This window comes from Equus caballus, chromosome 17, assembly GCF_041296265.1.
Source record: "Equus caballus isolate H_3958 breed thoroughbred chromosome 17, TB-T2T, whole genome shotgun sequence".
Taxonomy (NCBI): Eukaryota; Metazoa; Chordata; class Mammalia; order Perissodactyla; family Equidae; genus Equus; species Equus caballus.
The window spans coordinates 98,877,197-98,896,580 of record NC_091700.1 but is presented as its reverse complement, the minus strand read 5'-3'; the positions used below and the strand labels follow the sequence as shown (position 1 = coordinate 98,896,580).

Sequence of the window (19,384 nt, the reverse complement as noted above, 5' to 3'; positions counted from 1 at the left end):
TGACATCTCCCATGGCACATCAACACCAGCATCCAGGGCCAATGTGGCGTGTGGACCAGCCACATTGCTGGGGGCCCGAGCCTGCCCCAGATGACACCCTCTGCTCCCTCAGGTCACAGCAGGGCCCGCCTCAGCCTCTGAGTGTAAAACAGGAGAGTGCAGACGGAAAAGGACTCCGCCTTTCGTTCATCAGGGTCGTTTAACAAAGTGGGGATGCCAGTTAGGGAGAACCCGGGCAGGCATTCTCTCAGCCACAGATGTCTGCTCAGCAGCAGGCTTATCAGTTAAGAGGCATTATTTTTCTGGGTTTGTCCACATACACTCGCTTTATCGGTTTTAAACTGCCCCTTTGGAATAACCGTGTGATGGACAGCTCTCCTGTGGGTGGCAGACAAAGCTTCTGTGGAAGGAGAAACACGCTGTGGACACTTCTGACTCAAGATTCACTAGTGTTTTTGTGGGAGACAACACAAAACAACATACTATGTTCTGAAAAAATGCAACTCGGAGACAACAAAGTAGTGACTTCTGTTGAAGCAGCATCTGGTGACCGGCCAGGCCTTAAAAAATGGATGGGGAGGCATTAGCTTCTATAACCACACAGAAAAAAAGCAGTGAGACCTTGCCACAAGCAACTACTAGACAGGCAGAGAATCCATAATCTACTTAAAACCACCACTTTAAATCAGTGTAGAAAAACAGAGGTCTCTCCTTGCATTTTCTTCTTAACTCAGCTCTCACAACTTCTCACAGAAAATCAGAGAACAAGAAGGTTAAATGATCACTCCCCAAGACTCACACCGCCCACACCTGCCGCCGTCTGCGGGCCGCACCACGCACAACAGCTCAGCCTGCGCTGCCCACTCAGCCCAGCGCTGCGGCGCCCACGCTGGCACCGCAGTGGCCAGGAGAGAAGACACGACTTCAGGTGGTGATGGGCTGGCCTTGCACCTCAGCAGTCACATCCTTTGGAGGCAGCTCTACAAATTTCACCTGTTTGCAGCTTTTTTGCTTAGGATTAACACAAGCATCTGCTTGCACGGCCACATCAAAACACACAGGCAGGAGCGGTGTGTACCTATTCAAACATATAACACTATAGAAACAACACTATACACTAACGCACAAGTAGATACATGTAGTATGTGATGCAAAAATTCAAAGTAAGTCTGGAAATGATTCTCAGATCCACAATAAATAATAAAATATAAATTTAAAATGTGTTTTACCTGATAGATAAAACCACTCATCCTAGGACTGGCAGACAACATTAGCAAAATGTTCGGGAAGAGTAGAAGATATCTTTCATTCTTTTCCTAATGTAAAGGAACAAACAAATCCAAATAACTTTTAAAAAATATACACTTACAGATGTGAGAAGATTATATTAGGCCTTATGAAAGATTATCTTTCATGTTTAGGTATTTCTCCCTACCAAATTTTATCAGCTAAATGAAATGGAAACAAAATTACAGTAAATTCTTAGACTCACAAATAGCCCACGTGACATCTTTTTTAAAAATTTGGTTAAGGAGTCCAGCTCTGCCATTAATTCTTTTTAATTAGTCTAAAATTTCTTTTTGTGGTTGAAAGAAAATAGAGAAAATGAACTTATAAAATTTTAGTGGGAGAGGGTGGACCCTTTATGCTAAGGAGGGTAGAATAAAAGGCTAAAATCGATTTTGGTCTATTAATAATTCCTGCATTTCCCTAAAACCCTCATGTGTCAATTCAATGTTGTTTGCACCCATCCGGTAAACTTTACCTTACATGAAAAACTTAAAAGCATTATTTATGTATTAAAAATCACTCACTTCAATAAAGTAAGAAAAGCCCCAGGGAGACCACAACTGAAGGACAAAAATTTTCAAGAACCTAAAAGGAGACAGACAGCAATGCCGTCAGCCCTCGCAAGCTGCCATCCAACCACTGCCCACAAAAGTGAGGGGACACTAGGAAGCAGGTCCCCAGCAGACTCCTCAGAAGCCAGCCATGCATGTGCAAGTGACTAGAGAAAGACGGTACTCACTTTAAAGAGGCTGTTGAAAACTACTTATTCTATTCCCCTCTGGAAGTCGCATAACATGCATCGTGAAGATGCAGAGCACAGGCTCTGAGAAGCCCTGTCACAGAGAAGTCTTCACAACTGATTACAGTTGTCCCTCGGTACCTGTGGGGGTTGGTTCCAGGATCCCCACCAATCCAAAATCCATGGATGCTCAAGTGCCTTATAGAACACGGCTTAGAATTTGCATATAACCTACACACATCCTCCCCGTATATGTAAGTCATCTCTAGATTACTTACAATACTTAAGACAACGTAAATGCCATGTAAATAGTTGTTATACTGTATTGTTAGGGAATAAGAAGAAAAAAATGGCCACACTTGTTCAGGACAGACGCAACCATTGCAGGCCTTTCCATCCGTGGCTGGCCGAACCCACAGCTGTGGAACCCATGGAGATGGGGCGCCGACATACCATCTCTCCAGTCATGAGCATAACAACCTTGAATTATTTTTTAAGCAACACCTATTTACACTTTTTAGATCAAGTATTAAAAAAAAACACTTCGGGAAACATTTCCATAGATTTTTAAATAAAATTCAAAAGTTTATAATTAAAAAACAAACTGTTGGGGCTGGCCCGGTGGCACAGCAGCTAAGTTTGCACATTCCATTTTGGTGCTGTTGGGTTCGCCTGTTTGGATCCCAGGCACGGACCCACGCACTGCTCATCAAGCCATGCTATGGCAGGCGTCCCACATATAAAGTAGAGGAAGATGGGCACAGATGTTAGCTCAGGGCCAGTCTTCCTCACCAAAAAGAGGAGGATTAGTGGCAGATTTTATCTCAGGGCTAATCTTCCTCAAAACAAAAAACTGTTTCTGGAAAGATTTGGGGTTTTTTCATCAGTGCAATAGACTAGAAAGTCATGATTTCTTATGGCACTCAAACTAGTACCTAGAGCAGCAATATCATCTTCAAATTTTATAGGCAGGAAAAGAACACTGATAGCGAGTATAAGTTTCTGTTTTCTTCCTGTCCTAAGAGTTTCAGGTTTGAAAACGGGTCATTAGCAGGTTTTGAACAGGTTAATTATTTTTTACAAAGTAGGATAAAATTCAAAGAGGCACTAGGTGAGGGACCCAATGAACATATAATTCATGTGACAGTGAAACACAACCTACTCGATTTTCAACTGCATGGGGCTATCACAGCAATCTGGACTCCCCCCTCACTTAAACCAAACCCATACGCTAACTGTGATTCTCATAAGCAAATGCCAATGTGTACACGGAACAGAAAAGCACGATGCTCTAAACCATGGAAAACAGCGGATTGCCTGGAGGGGCAGCGCTGGGCAGATGGGCACACCACTCTGTGGCAGACACTCATAAAACGGGACTCCTAATAAGGGACGCGAAGTCCTGTCTGGACACCGCCTTTCAACTGATGCTGATTCTGATCATAACTGATGTTGGCTGGATCTAAACTGGTCAAGTAGTCCACATCAGCTAAGCCTCTCTTGTACCAGAAGCCACTTTTGTATGGGCAAAGATAAAAGGCAGACGACAAATTATGATGTAAGAGTCCTATTAAATATGGTCATTGTTCATATTCCTTTAAAAACTTGTATTACACCACTAGAAAAACATAACATTCTAAAGTATTTACAATCTTGACTGTCAGTGAGGAACATTAGAAAGCATTTAGAAAACATAAATTATATTTAATACAAACTATGTTCAACTCAACTCAATTTTTACCCAAGGTATTTTAATGGTTCCAGGGAAAACAATTTAGACACTGGAACAAGAACAAAGTTAGTCCAGGAGCATATGGGCTCCCTCCCCTCCCCGTCCACCCACTCTGCAACGTGGGAGGGAACCCCCACGGCGCACTCGCACAGCAGTACCTCACTTCCGGCACACTGAATCATGACCTGGGACATGTAAACGACATTGCCCAGGGTCTTAATGTCATCTCCCTCCCAGCTCCGGATGGCTTCTGTCAGGATCTGCAACTCCAGCTCTTTCCTTTTCCGTACTTCTTGACACTGGGCCTGAGAGACACAGAAGAGCACTGTTAAAAGAGACACAGACTTCCAGAATCCTAAGTTTGGACCATACTGCTTTGTGTCTTACTTCTTCTTGAGACAGAGAATCTACTGAATGATTTGCTTAATTCACAAGGATGAAATCGAGTCAAGAGAGGCAAACATACAACCACTCTGGAGTAATAAACACTATTTCAGGAAAATATAGCAGATCTTAGCACTTTTAGGAAGAAGAAATGTAGACTGGCTAAGGAAAAGATTTTCTTTCTGATTTTATTACTGTCTGCCAACATAGATGACTGGGAACAGAGGGGAAAAGAGAAAGTACCACGTGTGCCATAAATAAGGTGCATGTTTCAGAAACACAACCAGTAAGGCAGCGTGACAGCAAAGAAAACAGACCCACCAGTAGTCCACTTCACACTCTGATCACTAGAGACACTGTAACTGGAGGGGAAAACCAGGCTCTACATCATTTTTAAGTAGTTAGGCATCAATTAGGTGGTGCCTTTTTAAAATTTAAACAACTATTTCATTTCCCTGATATCCACAGTCCAGTAAGGCATGAGAAATTACCAGCCATGGAATAACTACTATATATTTATTTTTCTTTCATCAGAGTAAACTCGAATTATACTTCACAAGTGATTTTTTTTAATCACCTAACATTTTTAGATGATAAACAATTTTTCTACATTCCTTTGCCATAATAATGTCTGGGGAAAAGAACATAACATGCTCGATCACTTACTGAAAGGTTTTTGAAGGCAGTCATGGATTTCTGAATATCTTGTCTATCTGGATGATAATCCTTTGAATAAAAGAAACACACTATTAGTTTTCACAAATGAAAAGTTTTTTCTTAAAAACTTGAAACCTTTCCAATACATTTGAACCCATAACATGTCCTGTTTTTCTCATCATTAAGTGTTGTTTCTTATTCTTTAAGGGAATCATGGAGTTTCAGGGAAACAATAATTTGGAAGAGAAACCCAGAGCAGCACCCCGACGTGTGTGGTGGAGAATGGAGAGGGCGCCCCGCCACGCCCACTCCTCACACACGGCCTCTGCCGCTTTGGCACCGGAACGGCAGAGGTGGGCAGCTGTGGAGGAGACCAGACGGCCTGCCCTTCACGGGAAGAGTTCACTGCCCCTTCGCCAAGACAGTAACTCGAATCTAAATTCCTGCCAGGCCGCAGACTGTCATTCAAGAATAAGGTAAATATGTATCATTAATTAAGTGATTCTTTTACTGTTACTACTCCATAAGAGATACGCTTAACACTTGGAGCTAAGTGTTTCTGAAATGACATCACAGGCTATTTAAAAATCAATTTAACATTTTCCAGCTTTTGGAAATTTTTCTATTAGCAACAGTGGGTAAGAGAGGAGATAAAGGAGCAAATGATTCTTTATAGAGCTGGGATAAGGAGAAAAAACTTAGTACTTAAAACCATTTTGAAAACCCACTGAATTAAAAGCCCTTGGTAAACTCTTTTCGTTGGTTCTGGCTTCTAAAATAAGTCATTAATAATAATCTCTTTGACATTGGCCAATGGACACCAAGGACAGACAAGCGATAAGCAGTACCTCCATGTGTCTCTCGAGCTCCTTGAGCAGCGTGGGGTACTTATCCAGGCGCATGAACGGCTTGCTGAGGCCAGTGGTCAGCACAAGAATCCCCGGGCTGTTGGCACCTTTCATCTCCATGAACTCTCCCAACTCCTCACTGAGCCACGAGCAGTCACGCACCGAGAGAAGAAGACGCCATGTGAGGGTTCAGAGACACGACGCACTCTCATTCCCATGAGCAATGACAAGGACTATGAAATACAACAGGCATCTCTAATATTTTGAAGGCTACAGCATTACTATTAAAGCCGAACATGTGCCAGTTATTTCAAAACACTGTAGGGGAGAACCCCCAGGAGGTTCACGTTACTGCTCTCATTATGAGCAAAAACAATTGTGCACGATAGAGAACACACGTGGTGTGCGCCATTCCATTCACAAAAGATCATCCCAGCAAGTCAACTTCACATCGAAGTGTCCAAAAGCAAGCGTGCGTTCCTACAGCTAGAATAACTTCAATTATCTGGAAACTTCAAGATGGCAAAAACTAAGTAAAGGATGCTCTGAAACTACAACAACCTGAATCGGGGCATTACTATGCCACCAAACACCCCAAGCGTGGCTGCACCCTAAGGCGTCCTGAAAGAACAAGCGAGGCCTCCTGACCTTCCGAATGCACAGGTGGCACAATAAACTAACACCTAATGGGCTTCAAAATTTCAAAAGCGTTTCCCATCCTCATTTCATTTAATCCTCACAATATGCAAAGAAAGTTACCTGCATTTGCAGATGAGGAAACTGATATGTATTCAGAAACTAAAGCAGCTTAAAAACAAGTTTTTAACATTTTACTACTCTTTCACCCTCAACTTGACTATTTCTCATCTAACCTTTACAACCAACGATGCCCTGAGACCTCTGCTACCATGCACACTGTGCCTGCCCTGAGAGTTCCAATCCAACAGCCATGGCGTTTAGAATGGCCCCAGGGAGGCCAGGAGTGTGCTGTGGGAGTCACGCTCTGTCACTGACACAGTCATGACTCAGGTCAGTGACCGCAACTGTGCGTTTCTGTCTCTGCACTGCAGGACAGATGTTTAGGGCCTCTGCCAGGGATCAAGTCTGAGTTCCTCACTGGTGCTGCAGGAACTGAGGGACAAACAGGCTGGGAGAAGAGGCATCAGCTCAGGTCGCCCACCGGGAAGAGCAGGGCAACCTTTGAGCCCCCACGTCACCTACTGGGAAAAGCACCATAAAAGAAGTTGTAAAATAAGGACGAAAATTCTGAGAAACAGCTGAGCACATCAGATCCCAGTGCAGGTTACCTGAATCTGACCACAGGGACCCAGCCACTGCGTCCTCTCTGCAGCCCTCCCCTACCCCAGCCATATTCAGGCCCCTGCCCGAGCTTCTTGGGAACACCAGGCACACTAAGGGCTCCTAGTGAAAACACATACAACACTCAGGCTAGACGACTTGAAATTGCCAGTTCAAAAGTGGTGGCTATGACAGCTTCCTACAGTTCAACCTAACATGACTTCACGTCGGCGTGTGAGAACCAGAGTCGGTGTCGGCACTCCCCACGTCTTCGCCCATCCCCAGCTGATTTCACACCGACTCTGCTAATGCATCTAACGGGAAGAGCATTTCACTGAACTAAACCAACCTAGAAATACAAGGTTTCAAACATCAGGATGAAAACAAATTAATGGATCAGTAGGAAATTAGCCTTACACTTCTTAAGCATGTAAGAACCCTTTACAAGACCGCTTCATCTAAACTCAGGTGGCCTGGTTAAGCAGTGTGTGCTGCATTTGAAGTCAAAGTGCATTCCTGGGCTGCACAAACACAGTAATAATGTGGCTAACAGGACCTGCTACCCGACTACCAACCTCTATCATCTATACATATGCACATACGGATTTCAAAAAGTCAACCTTTTACATAAATATTTATATATACATTTAGGAGATATTATCAAAATCAAAGCAAATTACAAAAAAGGGGAAAAATCTCACATAATCCTAGTTTAAAAACTTCCATATACTAAACATTTCTCATTTCTTTAAGAAACAAGGCTTCAATCCTATAGGAAGCCCTGTAAGACAGGTGATGCCATCTAAGATATATTACCAGAGAAGCTGTTGAACTGGTTCTGGAGTGGTGTGTGTGTACTTGTAAGCAACACATAACCAACATTTCTGTGTATCTAACTTTGAGCTTTCTAAGAATGGTTTTCTCAGGATCACTGAAACAAGGAACACTGATATTGCAGGACCTTGCTGGGGATAAATCCAGTGTCTACCCCAGAGGTGATTTAAAAGCCATGAGCAGTATCCTTGAGTACCTGTTTGCACAGTTACACATCTTATCATCATTTTGCCTTTTCCTTTCTCGGCATCGACTCCTTCCCACGAGAGATGAGTGGGTAACCGAGGATTACTCCAAGACTGACTCTCACCCACCGCCTCCTCTCCCACCTCCCCTCAGCACTCTCCGCTGCTCAGCTTCGGAGGAGTGAGCGCTGCGGGCAGGAGAGCGCCCCAGGAAGGAGGACGGGGAGAAGGGAGCAACCATTACTGAACAAGCACCCTGTGCTGGCATCAGAGCAGAAGCTCTGTGCATAATTCCCGCACACCACACTCTGGGCCTGGGACACAGGTATTCTGATGCATATTTACAGATGAGGATGCCCAGTGAAGGCCACTGCCTCCACTCTCATTGCTTGCAGGGCAGCTAGACCCAGAAGCGGGCACAGAGTTGCCGTGTCTTGTCTGGCCCGTGCTTTGTCATTCACGCTCACTGCACCCACCCACACTCCTCACGCGTTCTTACTCAGAAATGCTCACCTCTCCAAATCACTCACTCTACAGTCCCTGAAGCATGAAGAGAGTGAAATGATGGATTTAAGCAGGAGAAATTTATATTTTACCAGCATTTCTCTACGTGGTGAACAGTCCTCTAAAAATGAAACTTTATGGTACTAACAGCATATTTAATCCATGGAGGACCTTTTCCATCACAAGAAAAATCCACGAAAAGTCTATTCAGGTCATTTTTGATACATCAGGACTGTATCTGAAACTTCATAACCATAGTTACGGGCAGAGAAAAATTAACAAAACAGCAAATTATCCTCATCACCCCTGGCAAAAACGCTTACAACTAAAAATTTAAGTGTAGGGGCCAGCCCAGTGGCGCAGTGGTTAAGTACACACGTTCTGCTTCAGTGGCCCAGGGGTTCGCCGGTTCGGATCCTGGGTGCGGACATGGCACCACTTGGCAAAAAGCCATGCTGTGGCAGGCGTCCCACGTATAAAGTAGAGGAAGATGGGCACAGACGTTAGCTCAGGGCCAGTCTTCCTCAGCAAACAGAGGAGGATTGGCAGCAGATGTTAGCTCAGGGCTAATCTTCCTCAAAAAAACAAAATAAATAAAAAATAAAATAAATAAAAATTTAAGTGTAATTTTTGCAAGCAAAAGTAAGTTATTTTAATATCTGCATGACATTTTTATAATGCCAGAACATGTACATAGTTAAAAAAGGAAAAAGAACTTTATAAAACTTCACAGATCGTTGTATTTTTTAGTTTTCTTTTTTTAATTCAGCACCATAATAAAACAAAACAGCTGGTGACAGCTATTTTGACAAAACAATGGCTCTTTCAGCTTAATTTCTACTGATGCTAGCAATCCTCACACAGTGCATCTCCTCCGTATTTACTGAAATGACTCTGTGGGCTGCAAGACAGCAACAAAAGGAACACACATAAAGAGAACTATCATGGAGCTGAGCAAAAAGTAACAATTAAAGTGCTGGAAAAAACCTAAGTCATTTTACAGACTAAATTACCAAACCCATAATGCATTCAAAGTAGGCAGCCATGAACATATGATATCTACCATGATAGGATAATGCAAAAGGAAACGTCAGCGTTAATTCTACAAAACCGGTGGTTCCATACACGCAGTCACAAGACTCATACTCAGATTTCAAACTAACACAAGAATCGGAAGACTGCGAATACAGACTTTGAAACTTCTGAACACTTAAATCAATCCTTAAAAAGTATATCTAAGTATAAATATAATCCACCCATAAGTGTGGCAGCTTTAGGACTTCAACAAATGCATGGCAGCAGGAAAGAGGCGACAGGCTCACATCCCAGAATAAAAAACGGTGAATGACGACAGAAGCCACCAGCTAACCATGACCCTTGTCTCAGTTCACTGACTTACACTTCAGAAGAGGGGTCTGCCCTGTGCACAGAGTGGGCACTCTCACTGCTCACAGGCCTCAGGCGGGCACAGAGGCAGTGCATCCTGCCGCATCCGGGGTGCCAGCCAGAGCACTCTCCTCTCTCTAGACTCGCTCCCAGAGCATGACCTCCGTCCGCCCCCCCCCCACCACTCTGTCCCGCGCCACGCGGAGGAGGCCCAGAGGTACCCACCCCCCGCCACCCCAGGGAAACGCTGCACTTACACTTTAGCTGGGACACCAACAGTCATTAAAGTAATAGCACAGAAGAGAGCAGAAACAGCACAAACCTGCCAGCGCTTCCCTTTAAAGGCCTCAACATTTTAGGAAACTTGAACGTCAGAATTGCTTTAAATGTCATCTTCAGGACAGATCCTCACTTCCATGGGGAAAATAGAAGCTTTCCTCAAAATTGTACACCCCACTCTCTTTCCACACGTTCAACCCAACCCTAGACGATCAACTCCCCCAAAAAAGAGGGAGAAGGAGAGAGGAGCAAATAAAGAAGACTTACAATTTTACGCTAACATTCTACCTGTTTTCTATTTCTCTCTCCCATCACTGCACCAACAATTCCTGAAGAATTTTCAGAGACACAAATTTAATCCTTGTATGTCACTTTTGCAGAAATTTCATTTAATTCCTAACTCCCAGGAGCAGACGGCAGAATACATAACTGAACGCTCGCTTCCTGGTTCCAGGGAGGTACATGCTCACACAGCCCACTCCCAGAAAGGCGAAGAGGAGGAGGACCTCACGGAGAGAGGGCTGGGGAGGGGTCCTGTGGGCTTTCACTCCTGTGGACACAGTGTCTCCTAATCTCCCTTCTTTTCATCACCACGTCCAAGACTGCTGCTTCCTCTGAGGACTGGAGATGCTTTACTGCAAATGGAGGTTCATAAGATTTTAACCCCTTAGTATTTAAGCGCACTGAGAAACAGTAAATGCCCAGGGTCGTTTTTTTGGACAGAAGATAAGACAACAAAGCATTTATCATCTTCACTCAGTTCTGATCAGTTTATATGTTTTGCTCAATGCTTACAATAACCCAACGAGCAAGCACTTTCGGAGAGGGGACCTGAAACCGAGAGAAGTGAAGTAACTCCCAGGCCTGCCAGCCTGAGAGTGGCAGTCGGGGCTCAAACTGGGTCTGACTGACCCCAAGGCCCAGGTCCCGCTCCGTGCAACCCAGCCGCCCTCACAGGGCGCCACACTTGAGCCTCACTCGCTTCATAAACAGCACACAAGGCTCGCTTACCAAAAGAGTTTCTAAGTTTTAAGTTAAAATATTTAGTTAAGAGTAAGTTGAAGTTAAATATCTAAATCAGAAGCACAGTAGTATTTATCTTAATGCTACCAAAACAATCTTTCCATTTATGGTTTTAAAAGTCTCTGAAATGTTTTCAAAAGAAACTATAAACATTTTGCTAAAACACTTTTTAATAAAAATCTGCATCTCTTTCAGGAGCAGAAACGGAGCCTCTTTGCTGTCTACCATCTGCAGCCACAGAGCAGAGCCAGTCCCCACTAACGACGGTGACGCCGCTCTGCGCTCTTGCAGTTCTCAGAAACCAGACATGGCCTTGCCTCACCAAACTAGCAGAAAACCTGTGCACTCTGCTTCACTTGTTTTAATTTTGCTTCAGGTTGAAAAGCTAAAGTGAATGCTGTCCAATTGAATACTGTGCCTGTAAAACCCAGTCCTGACTTTAAATGGGCATTTTCTCTTACAGCACATCTAACTCAGTACCACGTATTCCTAACTATATGAACTGAGAGAAATGTGATTCTGTAGCCAGATCTAGCTTGCAGCTACATTCCAGAATACTTACCAGCTCCTTCAACCCACTGTCCAAAGGGCTCTAGGCTTCAAAAAGCATCCTTTTTATTACAAAAATTCTCATCAGCATTTCAGAACATTCCTACCAGGACTTCCCAGGCACTAATTTTGAGGGATAATTAAAATAAAATGATCATCAGGGAATAAACAACTGAATATCAGCATTGCACTTCATGAACTATCGACAGAAATGAGCTCTTCTGGAGGGCCCAAGAAGTCCTCTCGTTCCCATGAAGAATGCCTGAGTGAGCGCACCTGTGCTCCGTGAGAACGTTCACTGCAGATGGGTGATTGGCACAATACGCAAGGTACAAGGTTTTCATTTGTGGCATCAGATTTAAAAAGCAGCCGCCGACTCTCTGCTGAGCTTCAGGCAACCTGGAGACACACAACACAAGAGAAATAATTGTAAATTTTACAGAAGGAAGGAAAATTGCTAAGTAATGAACACAGAAAATTTGAGTGAGAAAGGCCTCTTTGTGTACCACCTCTATGAAAACCAAACATACAAACCCCAGAAAGTATCTGTTCACACCACGCATCTGGCGGGGAGAAGCACCCACCTTGACAGGTGCTCTGCTCTGCCGCAGTGGAGTAACCCGTCCTTCTCTCCAGCACCCAGACGCCAGGACCTGTGCACAGCAGAGCCACAAACCCACAAGTCCAGGCTTCTTGGGGCAGTGAGAAGAACAGATGTCATGAAGCCTTACATTTTTCATAAAACAACGAGAATTATAAAATATAGCTCTTTGGTTAGTAAGGCTTTCTACTGAAGAAGCATCAAGATAGGGACACGAAAAAGTACAAGAGCCCCTTTCCCTTCAGGTGAAGACTGGCCCCTGAGCACACCCGGAGACCCTCTCCTTCCCGACCCAAACTCTAAGGACAGCTGCCACGACTCTTTAGAAGGCGTAAACTCACAGGAACAAAAAGAAGAGAAGAAGGGTGATCAGAACCAACCCTGGAAGCTGAAAAGCAGATCATGAGTGGTCATGACTGGGCGGGCAAATCTGACTCCAAGACGGAGGCCGAGCCTCAGCAACCAGACCCTTGGACTGCGGGGCCACAAACAGCCGGGTGAAGGTCTGTGAGGCAGGAAGGCACCGTCTCTGCCCACTGTCAGGTCCCTGGCTGGGGGCACCAGCAGTGACTGGGAGCAGGGGTCCTTGCAGTGAAAACGGGGCATGAGAGGACACTGACCAACCCTCCCTGCACCCCAAGTCCCCTTTGCCCCACCCAGAACCTCGGAGCACTGACAGGAAGGATTATACCCTTCAGGCAAGGAAATCGGAAGAGCCTTCTCTTCTCCCTAGGGAGTATCACCCCAAAAGAGAAAAAAACGACCAAAAAATATACACGAGGAGGCCCCAACAAACAACAGCCAACAAGTCTCAACTCATGGTCAACACTTCCACTCAGTTGTTTTCATGCGCCAATCTGAATTATAAGACACAGAAGGATCACTAAACATCGAAAAAACACCTAACAGGAACAACAGATAACAAAAGGTGGAAGATATGAAGGAGAAAAAACACGATAGTTACTCTTCAAGGAGTAGAAAAATATTCAAAAGAATTGTAATTAATGCTGAAAGAAGTAACGGAAGACACAGTATCCATGAAAAAAGAAAGGCACGCTTTTAAAATAAGAACATTCAGGACACAAATAAAAGAGCTTTTGGAAATTAAAATGACGACAGCAAAACTGAAAAAGTCAACAGGAAATCTGGAAAATGCAGTTCTGAACTCTCTCAGATTAATAGGAAAGAAAGAGAAGATCAGAAGACCAGGGCAAGCAGTCCCACATCAGGAAAGAAGTTCCAGATACAGAAAACAAACAAAATAAACAGCAGTAAATCAAAGACATGATCACAAAACTCAGCAGACTGAACGATATGAGTCTCCATATGCAAAGTGCCCCAAGCGCCAAATGCAGAGAGATCCAAACCAAGACGCAAGGATTCTAGAAACAGACACCAAAAGCTTTGAGGGAGAAACACAAGTTTCAAATAAACAGCCTGACACTTGTCAATAACACTGAACCATGAAACTAGACCCATAAGATTCTAGCGCTGGAGATGTGCTTTGAAATCACATTTCTATGGAGTCAAGCAGTCCAAACAAGTAAGGAAATCACGGCCAGAGCTTTTCAGGGCTTCCCAGGGACAGTGCGTGGCAGCCCAGGGACAGAAGGTGACTCTCTGATGCCAAGATTCTGCAGCCACCAAGCCCTCCACTGACACACAGGGGGTGAATCTCACAACCTGAAATCACCCAGGTCAGTGCCCACTTCTACAAACGTGCACAAGGAACCCCAAATCCCCTCCAAATAAGCTCAAATGCCATGCCTTGCTTCTTAATAAGGACAGCCCAGGCAGAACCAGAACTGTGCCCTGTGCCTAAGCGAGTCTGTTCTCTCGAGTTAAATATCTGTACCTCACCCGGGCTGGCTAGTAATTGGACGGTTCAGAAAGACAGCTTTCAAACAAAATAAACTACATCCTCTAGTTTAAATTTATATTTTGATAATGACCTAAAACAAATCCTACTTCATTGTGAAAATGTTACAGTAATGGTCCAAACAGTGTTTATGAAAATAATTCATTTCTATCTTAAGGTAAGCTTCATAACTAACTTTTGAACAAAATCAATAAACAATGTTTATTTAACCAACATAGCAATTACATTAAATAATTATATTTTAAATATTTTCTTTGATAAGCTGAAGTCCCATCATATATAAGACAACTAACAGGAACTCAGCCTACTGGTATCTATGATACATTGAAAAGGAGTTTGCAACTAAAACACAACCCAAACATGCATGTTAACAAATGCTAGGGAAGCAGAGAAGCCTATGACAAGAAGTGATATCTATGTTCACCGGGTCTGAAAGGACAAGGAGGATCAAGGTAAAAGGAGAAGCAGAGAAAGCGAATGCAAACAAGGCGAACAGTAGGGAGAGCTGGCTGACACAGTCTCAGCACCCCTGCCCGGGGGAGCTTTCTTTCTGAGCTAAGAACCCAGGAGGGGAAGGGGCAGGAGAGAAGTCTGAAGCCAGAAGACAGACAGGAGCCCATGTAGGGGGGACTCCTAGAGATTACTAAAACTTCAGACCTGGTCTTCTAAATCAGCTTTTTCTCCCACAAGATGTCCCGTGCAAACATCTCAAAGAACAGTTTGTAAAACACTGCTGCGAACAAATAAATAACCAGGTGCCACCCAAAGTTTCCGAGCACAGCATTGACCAAACGAGGGAGAGCCTGGGCTGGTGTAGAGACAGACGTGCAGGGGGCCAACTGGAGGCCAGGGCCCAGTTAGGAGGTCCATGCTGGAGGGAGGGAGGACAGGGCCGACCCAAGCCAGGGCGGGGCTGAGCAGAAAGGGCAGGGCAGGGGTAGGGCCAGAGACGGAACAACCAACTCAGGGCGGGAAAAGAAGAAGCTGTACAGAGACGTCCAGGGTTCCTAGAAAGAACAAACTGGTGAGCAGTGGTGTCTTTAACCAAGATAAGGACAGAGGAGAAAGGGGGTGACTAGGGGTGCAGAGAGAAGGGGACAACGACATGGATTCCTGGTGAGCTGAATTGAGGGGCTCGAGGAGATGAGCACAAAAAATATGGAGCAGACTGTTGGAAAAACAAATCGAGAGAGAGATCAGATCTGGAAAGGCTGATTTAAGAGGCAGGAGCCAAGAGTTGGCTGAGACACCTGGGCTGGTGGCGATTATGCCACAAAAATTACAAAGAGCAGAGGGCTCAGGACAGGGCTGTGAGGGTCTGCAGCAGGTAGAACGGGCCAGAAGCAGCCGACTGGGAAAGGGAAGAAAGGCGGCTAAAAACGACAAGACGAAACTCCTGCAATCCCAGTCACTCTGTCTCCCCAAACTGCCACTTAGGATGCTTCCTTAGTCATCCCCAACACTGATTTCCTAAATACTTAGTCACTTTCGCTTTTTCTTTCTCGTCCCACGTGAAACTCTCCTGACTTTTCAGTTTATGACACAGCTACGGCCTCCTTCCAAGGAACTGATTAATGTCTGATGAGAGCAAGATTAAAAATACATTGTGTTGTTGTCTACCACTCCAAATACAGGCAATGATGGTCTTAACTAGCTGGTGGTTAAAAATAAGTCATGTTCCCTCCAGCTGTTTTAGAAGAAAGATAATTAAAATATTCACAGTAAAAAATAAAATCCAGAACAAGGAACTGAATGATCATGCCAATGCATTAGATCATTCATTAAATCCAGTAAAGCGTTCTGCGCTTCCACCCCGACTCCGTGGTTGCCCACCGCCCGTTAGCTACCTCCAAAAGGAATATGGCAAAGGGCAGAGAGAGCAGAGAAGCAAGCACCATGTCATCACCGTCTGCAGAACAACTTCACCCAGATCAAGACAGGACTACGGAAAGTCATCCAGCCTACACATCCTTTAACATCACGTCGGAGGGCAAAGAGCAAAACCAGCTGAATATGATGCCTGCGACCTGGGAGGGGGAGGAAAAGGACCTTGATCTGGAGGCATACAGACCTGTTCTTCCAGAATGTCCGAAGTCAGCTGAGTTTCATTTATTACTAAATTACAAAAGGCCTACAGGAAAAGGCTCAAACACAATGGAGGGCTGCAGGAAGCAAGAAGAAGCATCTCCACCTGGAAAAACCCGCCCCAGCTGCTGCCACCGTGACCACCCACCTGCTGACCTGTATTCAACCCTCGCGGTGCAGACTACCACCCCGACCCGGGTCCTACACTTAAGGAAACCAAGACATCCAGAGGCCTGGCCACACCTCTTCCCAAACAGTGGGTGGGGTGGGTGGAGCCACAAACCCCAGGGCCCACTGCCTGTCAGATATCCCCACTCAATGCACGCAAGCACCTCAAAGGGAACTCACTCCCTCATCCCCAAGCCTTTTCTCAGTCTTCATCTGTTAGTGACACTAATATTCTCTCAATCAATTTAACTCAACATCACAATTTTTTTAAAACCATCCTCAGAGTAGCGAAAATCATAAAAATAGCAGTTCCAACCATTTTTTGAAAAAAAAGTTCAAACAACAAACCTGCTTAGAAATTAAGTCTCTAGAAAAGTAAATTCTTTCTTAAGAGTAGTTCTTAAGATCTACTGACTTGATGATCTACTGACCATAGATTTATTCAACATTTACTACCTATTAGCATTATGGAAGTCAATAACTGGGAATACAAAGAATAAGACACAGTCTTGTCCTCCAAGAGCACCCATGAACCAGCACCACTATGGTCCAACCTTTGCTCCTAAAGGGTATGTCTCTGTCAACCTTCAAAAACAGAAACCACTTTAAGAGGCAAAGCATTTATTTGGGATTAAGGAATTGCAATTTGGGGAGCACAGACTCAGGCAGAAACCCAAATAGCGTCCCACTAGGGAATAAAAGTCAGGGGCTTTTAGAGGCAAAGAAGGGAGATTTACTACAAAGAATGTTAACTGCAGTTGGAGGCAGAGAGCTGGTCTTGGCTAAACACGGACTGACTAATGCCTATCTTCAGAAAGTGCACCAGCCTCAGTCTTTGTGATCAGCACGCCCATTGTCCTGCTGACTTCTCGAACCACTGCTGCTTGGCCCAGTAGGAAGGTTTGGACCAGTCCAAGGTTCAAGACAGCAAGGCAGTTCTCTGAAAGGCAGCTCCATCTTAAAATGGCTCCACTATGGTCAATTTTGACATTTCCTAACAGGCATCCACAGATGATGGCATTCTATAAACTCCATTGCCAGACGGCCAGGAAACATCATCTACTACGTGGCAGAAACAATCATAAGCCTGCATGAAGCTTTTCGATGAAAAGGTGTCCCAGGTATCACCGTGGGACACAAAGCAACAGCAGGGAAGCCATGAGACATTTTTATTCAAACAACTGGGTTGTACCTGATCATTTAACCTCAGATACACCTTGTTAGCCCTGAGCGTCACCAACAGGGCCAAGGCCACAGGAAGCACATGCAAAGGAGACAAGAAGAGGACAGGACCTGGAAAACAAGGATGGAGAGAAAGGAAAACCCCAGAACATTCCGTGAAGAGTGGCAGGGTGGGTCGCAGCCACCCCAGCAACGACGACACACACGACACAAGCCCCTGAGAAGCGCACAGGCTGGGCTCCGGGGTGCAGCAAGGGGGCGCCGGCTGCCTCAAGAGCAAATCTGAGCCCCTCTACGCTCTGCCTGCCTGCACCTTGGCACCACACCTAACGAAGGGCTACAGAATAGAGGGTACTTCGCCATTTTTTTAAGAGGGGGTATTAGAAGAGCATCATGTCATTACCAAAATGAATAAATAGGAATAAAATTTGGTGCAATAACAAGGACATTCTGCAAAAGAACTTTTGAGATTTTTTTTTTTTAAAGTTTGGCGCCTGAGCGAACATCTGTTGCCAATTTTTTCTTCTTCTTCTTCTACTTCTCCCCAAATCCCCCCAGTACATAGTTGTACATATATTTTTTGGTCATGGGTCCTTCTAGTTGTGGCATGTGGGACACCGCCTCAGCATGGCCTGATGAGCAGTGCCATGTCCGCGCCAAGGAGGCCACGGGGCGGGCCCCTGAGATTTTATTTTCCACAGAACTTAACCGGCTTTTCATCATAAAATACAAGCACACTCCCCAACTTACAAGTGAGTTTTACCTGAAAAAACTGTCTTTTGGATTCCCAGAATTCATTTTCCCATAGAAACAGTTTTGTAAGCCACATTTCCATTCCCAGACCAGCCCAAAGAAAGTCTCTTTAAATCCTACTGTCATATATTCATTATTATTGATACTGATATGATAATGATAGTCATAAAACCATTATATTATAGGGATCGCTCTCTCATCTAAAAGAGTATTTCAAAACCATCTTGGTGAGCACTAGCCATCCCATCTCTGTCAGGGCTGACAGCGAGGCGGGGCCTGCTCCAGCAAGCATTAGCATGAAGAGGCAGTGCCCTGGGGAGAACCCGCAGGCCAAAGTGATGCTGAGAAGTAAAACCCTAAATCAGAGACTCTCCGGGAAAGGAGTCTTCGGAATCGGTGGTCTTTCACAGTGACTGGAGCTAGGATGTGGGTGATGGGGCCTGAGGGCTCTCAATTTAGACCACCAGTTGCTAGCTGTGTGCCCCTGGGAAAAGTCAATCAACCTCTCTGTGCCCAGACTTTCTCATCTTTAAAAACCTACTCATGGGGCCAGCCTGGGGGTGCAGCAGTTAAGTTGGCTGCTCTACTTTATGAAAGAATGCTGATCACGACACCGCCAAACTTAAAATCCACTGATGGTTTCTAACTACTCTTTCAAAGTTGTCTATAATCCTTTAAAAGGTCCCGAGGACATGGCGACCTTGCTCTGGCCCCTCGTACTACCCGACTCAGCTCCCTGATTCACAGGCTCAGGCACAGCAAGCTCCCGCCTTGGGGCTCTCTCCTCCTGTGCTACCATAACAAACACATTTGGTCTTTGCCCGTGCCTGGCACCAGGCTCCTAAAACCCTTGCAACTTCCTGAGTGACAGCGGTGCCTTCTGTTCCCCACAGTGAGTCCCTTCAACCACACAGAGTTTGGCTACTGAGGTGGCTCTTGGCAGCCCCTAGACAGCTTCAGGATGAAGGCTGGCTGCCAGAGGAACCAGCCACATGACTGGAGGGTTG

General features: G+C 44.9%; 1 protein-coding gene and 2 non-coding genes across 17 annotated transcripts in view; all 3 read right to left on the bottom strand.

The window, feature by feature from the left end:
* Positions 1-19,384, bottom strand: part of ARHGEF7 (Rho guanine nucleotide exchange factor 7) — a 155,577-nt gene that overhangs the window by 28,213 nt on the left and 107,980 nt on the right. For all 15 annotated transcript variants that reach the window (XM_070240471.1, XM_070240474.1, XM_023621846.2 and 12 more), the window contains 5 exons: positions 11,986-12,108; positions 5,651-5,789; positions 4,812-4,871; positions 3,920-4,066; positions 1,230-1,316 (listed from right to left, as the gene is read on the bottom strand). In XM_070240471.1, coding sequence (XP_070096572.1) covers positions 1,230-1,316; positions 3,920-4,066; positions 4,812-4,871; positions 5,651-5,789; positions 11,986-12,108 — 556 coding nt within the window. The remainder of the gene's footprint in view (positions 1-1,229; positions 1,317-3,919; positions 4,067-4,811; positions 4,872-5,650; positions 5,790-11,985; positions 12,109-19,384) is intronic.
* Positions 11,353-11,487, bottom strand: MIR9164 (microRNA mir-9164). Its single transcript, NR_128238.1, has one exon. It is a non-coding gene; the product is annotated as a microRNA mir-9164 (primary transcript).
* MIR9163 (microRNA mir-9163) lies at positions 12,308-12,450 on the bottom strand. Its single transcript, NR_128237.1, has one exon. It is a non-coding gene; the product is annotated as a microRNA mir-9163 (primary transcript).